Source organism: Propithecus coquereli, unplaced genomic scaffold, assembly GCF_000956105.1.
Source record: "Propithecus coquereli isolate 6110/MARCELLA unplaced genomic scaffold, Pcoq_1.0 Scaffold139, whole genome shotgun sequence".
Classification (NCBI taxonomy): domain Eukaryota; kingdom Metazoa; phylum Chordata; class Mammalia; order Primates; family Indriidae; genus Propithecus; species Propithecus coquereli.
This window is the reverse complement of record NW_012138191.1, coordinates 4,105,464-4,115,356: the sequence shown is the minus strand read 5'-3', so window position 1 is coordinate 4,115,356 and position 9,893 is coordinate 4,105,464. Positions and strand designations below refer to the sequence as shown.

The following is a 9,893-nucleotide window of genomic DNA, read 5'->3' as shown; positions in this document are numbered from 1 at the left end:
CATTGATAGAAAAAAGAGTCCTTAGAAATTAAAAACATAATAGCAGACAAAAAATTCAACAGAATGAGTAGAAGGTTGAGGAAATCTTTCAAAGTAGAGCAAAAGACAAAGAAAATAGGAGAAAAGAATTCAAAGTCTGGTCCAAGAGGTATTTGATTCAAACAAAAGAACTTCTAAAAAGAAAAGAATATCCGGAAGAGTGAAAGAGACAAAAAAATGAAGAAATAATTTTTTTAAATTTCCCCATGTTAAGGCTATGCATCAAAAGAATAAAAAGGGCTACTACCAAGTGTCCAGCGCAATGGGTGAAACCAGACCCACAAGACCCATTTCTATAGAATTTTAGAACACTAGTGACAAAGAGAAGTCTCTCCAAGCTACCACAGAGGAGACATGCAAGGGAACAGGAGTCAACATGGCTTCACCAACAGCAACACTGACGTGTAAAGATGATGGAGAAATGCTTTTAAAATTCTAAAGGAAAGTTATTTCTAACATAGGATTCTATGCTCGACAGGACACTTCCAGACATACAAGACCTCAAAAACATTTTCTGTGCCCTCATTTCTTAAGAAGATGCTGAAGGATGCGTTCTATAAAAATGATAGTGAACCAAGAGAAAAAGATATGGGCTACAGGAAACAGAAGATCTAACACAGGGAATGCCAGGGCACAGGGTGGCAGTTGTGTCCACAGAGGTCAACAAATTTGTACTGGAGAAGTCCCGGTGAAAGGGAAGGCATGCTAAAGGTCACTCTTCAAAGAGGGCCACTGCCACTCTAGCAGTTTCTTTTCTTTCTTTTTCTTTTTTTTAAAGAAAAGTCTACAGCACCCACTACTCCCAGTCACACTCTAGCAGCTTTGTAATCTCAGGACACAGTGCCCTAGTGAGCCTGAACCAGAGTGTTCCTTAAATATCACTTGTCTTTCAAACACCTTAGAAAAGAAGGGAGGGGGAAGGAAAAAAAAATAAGGCTTGCCTTAACCATGTGTTGAATAAGTTTCTACACTATCTGACAGAATTATAATGCTTTGTCCCACTCCTGAGACCTGGCAGCAGGCTACACAGGAAATGCAGAATAGCCAACTTCGGGTGACCATACTCCTGCTGCACTTCCAGTGCCTGACCCACGGCAGATACCCGATTGTGCTGAGCTAGTAGTGGGTCACACATCAATTCAGAAAGCTAAGGCTAGCATTTAAAGAGTACACACACAAATAGGAAGTATTCAAGGGGCACCACTTTTTGAATATTGTTTCAGGTACACACTTGTAGATATACCAAACTATGTACTGAGTTACTATACAAAATGGAATGGGGTCAAAAAGGTTTAAGAGTCACTGTCCTGGAGAAACTACACTTTTATTTAGGAGACCTGATCAACGATGTTCACAGCAACTCTGTGTATAATAGCAATAACTTGGTAACAATAGCAGTAACTTGGTAACAACCTCAATGTTCTTAAAATAGCAGAATCAATTGTGGTAGAGATATACCATGGAGTATCATACAGCCATGAAAACGAATGATTTGTAACTATATGCGTTAATATGGATTAATGTTAAGAACACAGTGACAAGTTTAAAAAGTACAAATAAAGTTTAAACTATGCAAAACTAAATGGTATATTGTTTAGAGACAGAAATAAGATTAAAACAGTTTTTAAGAGAAGTAATTTGGTAAGTGGCTATGTCTGAGGGCGGAGATAAAAATGGGATTAGGTAGTGGCACACAGGGATTTCAAAACCAGTAATAATGTTGTTTAAACATGGGTGTCTGTTGTATTGTTACTGTATTACTGTTTAAATCATTTAGGCAGATACAAAGAATTTTTTATAAAAAGAGAGAACATTGCCCAATTTACTGTATGAGGCCAGTATTATCTCCAGTATGGTCATCATACTCATCATAATGCAAAATCCCCAAACAAAATATTAGAGAATCAAATGTAGTTTACATAAGAGATAATATGTATCACAAAACCATAACTAAATGTAAACTCTCCTGTATTTTAGCGACTTTGCAGGGGAAGAGAAAAGTTTTTGATAATCTAAAACACCCACTTTCACCACATCTCTCCCCAATCCAAAATGCCTCAAAAGCTCCAAATCACTAGTCATCTGAAACCTTCTACATAATGTCTAAACCTGAACATGAAAAACATAACAGCATAAGCAGATTATTTAGAAATACAGAGGGAAACAGGAGAAATAGCTATAAAAAAAAAATCAGGGGACAGGGATTTGGCTAGGGACAATTGAAGAAATAGGTGCAAGAGACAGCTGTTTTTACTGTAAGCCTTATAGTAATTGGAATTTCTAAACTATATATATGTAATTTTTTGATTAAAATTTTGAGGGTAACAACCAACGAACACAATCCACCTTACCACTCGCCAGACCCTAATGGGAGTCAGTCCCAGGCTATCTCCTCAAAAGCCTCTAAAACCTTCAACACTGCCCTACCCTGATTCAGGCTCTTGCCTCTACCTAAAACCCAAATCCTGTCAAAGCAAATTTAACCACGCCCAAAATTCCAACTCAATTCTTCCTCTTTGATGTTGGAAGCCAGGAAGGACTTTCCTTAGCACCTGTTATATCACACATCTTCCTGTTTTCCATTACAGGTCAGCATTTGGCTTAAACCAAGTAAAGCCCTTGAGATGAAGTATGTGCCTACATTTGTATACCCTACAAAGCCATAAATGGTATAATCTCACAAAATACTTTTCTTGCACAAAAATATTTGCAATCTTTACTTTCACCTCAATATATATCTGTATTTATACACATACATGCTTCAAAAATTTGCTAAAGCCGACATTTGCTTTCAAATTACTAACCTAAAGTTTTAATTTTAAATTAATTGGAAATGTTTATTTAAAAAGCTATGAGTCATGTTGTTTCATGAAAAATTAGCCAAATAGTTAAAAAGGCAGGTAGGAATTATATGGGCTGCAATTTTAAAACCAGACTAATCGAGACAAAATAGTGGGGGGGGGGAGCTTTATTAAGAAAGTGATAAAACTCTATAGGACAAACAGTAACATGAACTAAATCCAAGGACAGTCAGTCTCTTTTAAAAGCAGACCTGTGAGAATTTTATCACTTACCCGTGTATGCTGCTGCCCAAGTGTGGGCATACCTCACATTGTGCTTTGCCTTACTGTGCATCACAGATATTTTGGTTTTTCATAAATTGAAGGTTTGTGGCAATCCTACAACCAGCAAGGTCAGAGGGAAAGAGGGCTGGGAAGCATGTGTGGGGGGAGGATGGGAATCAGCTTATACAGGGCCTTGTAAGGACTTTGGCTTTTCCTGTAGGTGACACAGAAAACCGTGGGCAAGTTTTAAGCAACATGATCTGACAAAGGTCGAAAACGCTCCCAGCTGCTGTACTGAGCATAGATAGGGTGGAGGCAGTCACCAGGGAGCAGGCTACATCAGTAATACACACCAGACATGAGGTGACAATAGTAAATGTGGTGAGTAGACAGAAAGAAGGTATATTTTGATGACAGAGCCAACAAGATTTTCTGTATGTCTGGATCTGGGATATGAGATAAAAGAACAGAAGCTTCCAAGAATTTGGCCTTGAAAAACTAAACAGACAAATTGTCATTTATACTAAAATCAGGAAGACTATAGAAGGAATAGGTATCGGTACCTGGACATAGAAGTTTACTGAGGTCAGGGGAATGGTCTGACTTGCAGATGTATAAATTTGGGAACATATAAAGATATGAAAACCAATAGAATTGGACGAGATCACTGAGAAAACTGGTATAGACAAAAAAAGAGATCTGGAGGCAGGCAGCCACTCTTACCCACAAGATAACTTAGTACGTGTGGGTGGGGGCACAGTCATCTGAATTTTTAACAAGCTTTCCAAGTGATTCCAAAGTTTGAAAAAACCCACTGACAAATGGCAAGATAAACTTCAGGCTGAACTACAGAATTTTAACTTAACTAAGTTTAATTTTATTAGATGAAAACTACACTTTTTCTAACAATCCATGAAAATTTTTCATGAAAAACAAATACCTATCATAAATCAGACCATTAACTCCAAATTCCTTCAATTTCCTTCTGTTATCAGGATCATTGGTAGCATCACCCCAGCAGAATATTACTAGTCCCTTAGCTTTTGCCTCTTGAATATAGGATGGGTTTCTGAGCAAGTCTTCAGTATGTGCATTTATCCCCTAAAAGAAGAAAAATTAGTTGTTCAGGAAAAAGTAGCCTATTAACTATAAATACTACATGCTCATAATCTAAATGAGTGCTCTATACAGCAGAATAGGCAGGAAAAGAAAATTTTAGAATTTTTCTGCCAATTTTATATTCTTTTTAATGAATACTCCACATGTACATATATTCATAATATATTAGTAATATAATGTAATATGTAAACATACAGATATTGAATGTATGGTCAAAAAATTTTATTAATGGAATGCTCTATCAAAACAAGTTTACCATTTAACCATTTAAGATGATTCATAAAATCCATTCATGAAACTAAACTAGAAAACTTAATGTAGGCCTGCAAGAAAATTTTTACTTTTCTTCATTTAACTGCTTTGCATTCTAAGACCTAATATTGTCATTTTTAAGTAGTGCTACTTACTCATTATACAGTAAAAACTTTAACCATTAGATACTTAGAGTAATATGAAACGTTGTTTACTACTGCTCTAAAAAATAAAGAAAATTTTAAAAGTTAAAATTCAAACCTAACTTACCAGTAGATTTTCAAACTGGGCAAAGCTCATTGCAATGGGGGTTGTCCGAGATCTGAGGTCCATAAGTTCAGGGTAGATATCAGATTTTCCTTGAGTCAGAAATAATATGGGATATTTGTTCTGCTTTTGCCGAACCCTGAAAAAGACAATTTAAAAAATACTTTTCATTGGGGAGATAACTGTAATATTCAGTTTTCAAATTTTAGAAAATACTAACAGTATAAAGAAAACAAACAAAAGCATAATCCCATTATTCGGATACAACCACCATTAACACATGTTGCCTTTCAGTCAAAAAATAAAAATTTAAGGCCGGGCGCGGTGGCTCACGCCTGTAATCCTAGCACTCTGGGAGGCCGAGGCGGGTGGATTGTTTGAGCTCAGGAGTTCGAGACCAGCCTGAGCAAGAGCGAGACCCCGTCTCTACTAAAAATAGAAAGAAATTATCTGGACAACTAAAAATATATATATAGAAAAAATTAGCCGGGCATGGTGGCGCATGCCTGTAGTCCCAGCTACTCGGGAGGCTGAGGCAGAAGGATCGCTTGAGCCCAGGAGTCTGAGGTTGCTGTGAGCTAGGCTGACGCCACGGCACTCCAGCCAGGGCAACAGAGTGAGACTCTGTCTCCAAAAAAAAAAAAAAAAATTAAAAATTTTCATTAGGAGACTTAAAATTGTCTCAGAAATGGTCAGTGAGAAAGTCCTTGAGGGCCTACCATCTGGTAAGGAGGATGTGACGTGCCTGTAAGATAAAACAGAGTGTGTGGCACTAGGACCCAGTAGGTATGGACCTCACAGCAGTAGAGGGCACCCAGCAAGCAGTGGTGAAGGGACATGAGAATACACACAACCTGAGAGGACAAAGCAAGGGGAAAGCTGGACAACTTCCCCACCTTAAACCACCACTTGTGCCTTTAGTCCTAGTTACATTCCAACACTATAGGAGAACAACACTGAGTATTACTCACATTGTGCAAATATCTGCATCGAATGAAGAAAACACTATTCTCCTCTTCCCAGAGTTTTCTAAAACAGTTTTCAAAATTATATCCAAAAACAGATTCATGTCAAAATATGTTGATAAGTTACCATCCCACATTCCATCCTATGTGAAAGTAAAAGGAAAATGAAAGGCATTGCATATGCGAAAATCACACTGTTTAAAAAAAACCTTGCCCAACAATTATTTTACAGATGAAGACAAAGTGTGAAGATAAAGTGACTTGCCCAACATCACACAGAAATTTAGTGATGGCACAGCAATCATAATTCAGGTGTAGAGACTCTCACAAAAAGCGAGCAATTATACCATCAATAGATTTTTGCTTTATTAAAGTTAAAAGCTAAAACTATGGAAATTTAGTCTACTATAATTTTATCTTCATAAGCTATAGGACACTTCATTTGCTAACACAATACAAAAAAATCTCTATTAATTATGAATTACCAGTTAAAAATCTCATTCTTTGGGTCTTAGGTATATCAAGTACTCTCAAAAATAACTGAAATAATTCAATAAATATAGCCAAGACACCAAGAGTCAGCCCTATTGACATTCAAATATTACATGTTTTATAGATTTTGGTCACTGAAATTATTCTAGAAGTTCAGAAAACTAAAAAGAGCACACGGTTGAGCATTTACTATGTTACTATCTTAACCAGAACCAGCTTGTCACAAACAGCATGATTTGAGAGCAGTTACAGATTATTCTGAACGAGATAAATTCAAGAATATTGTTCCAAATGCCCAATCATGAAACCTGAATTAACTACTTCCCACCCTCCGCCCCACAGCAACCCTCTCACCATGCATCCTATCCATTTACACATATCCCCCTCTGCTACGTTCAATAGTTAGTTGTTGTTTTCCTGACTAGAATATAAGTACCAGAAAGGCAGGGCCTTATTCTGTCTTGTTCGCTACTTGTCTTCACACTCAGAAAATGCCCAGCCCCTAGCAACTTTACAAAAAATAGTTGTTGAACAAATAAATGACTAAATTTGGGAGTGATTTATAACATAACTATAGCAATTTCCTTTCCTGGGTAACTATTACTAGCTACTGCTACCCAACAGAAAACTGCTTAGAAAATTGTTTAAAACCTATTTTTAGATGGGGATAAGAAAATAAAAACTAGACTGGGTGTGGTTGCTTACACCTGTAATCCTAGCACTTTGGGAGCCTGAGGTGGGAGGATGGCTTGAGCCCAGGAGCTTGAGACTAGCCTGAGCAAAATAGCAAAACCCCATCTCTACGAAAAAAACCAAAATTAGCTGGACATAGTGGCACGTGGCTGTAGTCCCAGCTACTCGGGAGGCTGGGGCAGGAGGATTGCCTGAGCCTAGGAGTTTGAGGTTGCTGTGAGCTATGAGGATGCCACTGCACTATAGCCTGGGCAACAAAGCACGATCCTGTCTCAAAAAGAAGAAACTAAGAAAAACCAGAAAAACTAAATCAGAGCATAGTGACTGTCCACTTTATAGTATGCCCAGAAACCAACATGTTAATAATGTGCACACAAGGTACGTGTAAATTTAAATTTCTATTATATTCCTCACTAATTTTTAAGTACTCACATATTAGTTTAAGTGTTAGACATGATTTAAAAGGTCCAACAAGCATTGTGCTTGATGGAGAAAACCACAGTAAGATTTCAGTTTCACTTATTCCATTAAAACAAAAAGAGAAAAGAATTTTTTTAGAACAGAGAGCAGTAGAGAGGAAAGAAGAATGTGTTGCATACAGAATTACTTACCCTTTGTTGGCAGATCCATTTTATTTCTATATTAAACCCTACATCTTCTGGCAAAGACTCTAAAACCTAGAGTTTTGTTTGTTGGTGGTGAATTTCATTTCAGATGAGATGGATGGCAGAACAAGAAAACAAAGAAAACACAATTATTACAAAAAGCAATCAATAAGAATACATCACTAGTAAGAATAAAATGTTTTCTGTGTTCAGCATAAACCACCATTTTTTCTAACACTCACACTAAGAACCTGGTTGGTGGTTACTATATTCAATAAGAAAGTCAAAAGAAATTAAACAGCAAAAGCAGTAGTCTCAGGCAGTATCTGTGATAACTAATCACCATCACTACCACCAAGATGGATCCTTAACTGAAATCCTTTTCACCACTACTGAACATCTAAAGTGAGCTGTAATAAGACAGGCAACATCATGAATTCAAGATGACATCTGACACGTTTTCCAAATTGCATTTGGGTATGTCAATCTACTTTGCTAAGATTTAATTACATAAGAAACCATGATTTTTAGCTTGTTTTGATGATGATAATGCTTAACAAATATCATGTTGATTACCCCCTGAAAAGATGTATCCCAAATGAAAGATTACGTTTAGGCTCATAAATCATTTAATATGTATAATATATATGGTACTTAATTTTATAATGCAAATAAATGCATACAAACAGAATAGTATGGTGGTAAGAACACAGCCTGCAAATTGGGTGACCTGGGTTTACGCTAACCAGCTGCATGTAAAGTACAGTGTCCAAAACGGTTTTTGCAGGGCCTTTTCACTTTCTTTTCCTGTATCTAAAGTCTTATTTAACACACCTGTCACCATGCTTTTATTGGACTGACGCAAAATTAGAGAAATAAGGATAACAGTGCATAAATAGTTTTGACACTGTTAAACATCAAATCTGTAGGAACACTGTCTTTATGCTAAGATACTTGGTGTTTTCTTGGTGTTAAAATTTCTTTATGATTAATGGATGGTGGCTGCAAAGTGACTGAGTTAGTGTGTGTTTGTGGGGGGTGTGTGTGTGTGTGTTTAACTTATTTGGATAAATAAAACTATCAAACCTCTAATACTATTAAAAATTTGTTTTGTTCTATGATTCAAAGTCTGGGAATCATGATATTTCTAAACAACAAATGATTTTTAGAGTTTTGAACTAGAAGGAATAACCTTACTTAGCTGAACTTCATAAATACCTGTAAAATTATACAAATCATGTTTCAAATGCATTAGGAAAATATCCATTTTAAGGGCTCTGTGGTAGCATCCCTGTTGCAGAGTGAATAATCAATACTTCATTTACCTTTAACCACTGAGATTTTCTTTAATGATTTAGATTGTTTTATAAAGTCTTCCTCAGGTAATACATACCTAAATATTTCAACAAAATACCTTCATTATAGATTATTTACTGTCACTTTTTTGTCTAAATCATATACATACACACACCCACTTTAGCAACCAGATAAATTACTAGATGATAAACCCTACTAAGCTAATAAGCTTCTCTCCCAAACATACATTTCCCTATCATGTTAAAATGAAATGACCTATTTTTGCTGAAGAAATTCACTGCACTTGACATTATCAGAAAAAGACAGTGAAGAAGATTGGAATTTAGGAAAGACCAATGCAACAAAAGTAGATCCAGAATTTCTCTGGCATCTATGTGGGCTTTCCTGATACTGAAAAGGGATTCAGATATGAATTGTATCTAATTTTTAAGTCTCCATGGCTAGTTTTTGCTTATACTTTTTCAGAGTAAATTCTTGAAATTTATATCTTATTTTAAGTAACAAAAGATACTTATTTTCTTTGGTTGGAGAATCTCATTTCTTTCCAAAAGCTAAGGAACAGTTTTAAATATTGTAAAAATGCCTCTCCCACCATCACATCTTCCACCCACCCCTTTTTCTGTGTCCTCTCCTTCCTTTTTTATACACAGAAATACATGAATTTGCTATTCTTATCAAATCAACCCATTGAGATGGGAATTTTTATTCCTTTGAGCAGATAAGTTACTCTTTAAAAAAAGAAAGAGAGTACCACAGACAGACCACACAAGAACATATCTACTCTAAAATGCACAATGATGCTTTATATTAATATCTTTGACACAGCCTTTAGTATCCATTTAAGAGATCAAAATAAATTATTCGGATATAACAGAATTAAGGAGATGGCCTTGCGCTGGTTTTCCTCAAAGAACTTACCATCTTAAGAGAAGGAAATGGCTGATTTTCAGAAAGGGAATTTTCCTCCTCAACTATGGATTCTGAAATTTTAAAATACAAAAACTCAGTAAATGCCACTATATCACTAAAATCTTTTCCTAAATCCTTAAAGAGGGAGAGAGTACACACGAGTGCACAAG

At 36.1% G+C, this 9,893-nt stretch overlaps 1 protein-coding gene across 1 annotated transcript in view; it reads right to left on the bottom strand.

Annotated features, from left to right (window-relative positions):
* Positions 1 to 9,893, bottom strand: part of GPCPD1 (glycerophosphocholine phosphodiesterase GDE1 homolog (S. cerevisiae)) — a 67,982-nt gene that overhangs the window by 3,014 nt on the left and 55,075 nt on the right. The window contains exons 12-16 of the mRNA XM_012639243.1: positions 9,733 to 9,816; positions 7,504 to 7,569; positions 5,714 to 5,850; positions 4,746 to 4,881; positions 4,045 to 4,205 (exon numbers count right to left, since the gene is read on the bottom strand). Of these exons, the coding sequence (XP_012494697.1) occupies positions 4,045 to 4,205; positions 4,746 to 4,881; positions 5,714 to 5,850; positions 7,504 to 7,569; positions 9,733 to 9,816 (584 nt within the window). The remainder of the gene's footprint in view (positions 1 to 4,044; positions 4,206 to 4,745; positions 4,882 to 5,713; positions 5,851 to 7,503; positions 7,570 to 9,732; positions 9,817 to 9,893) is intronic.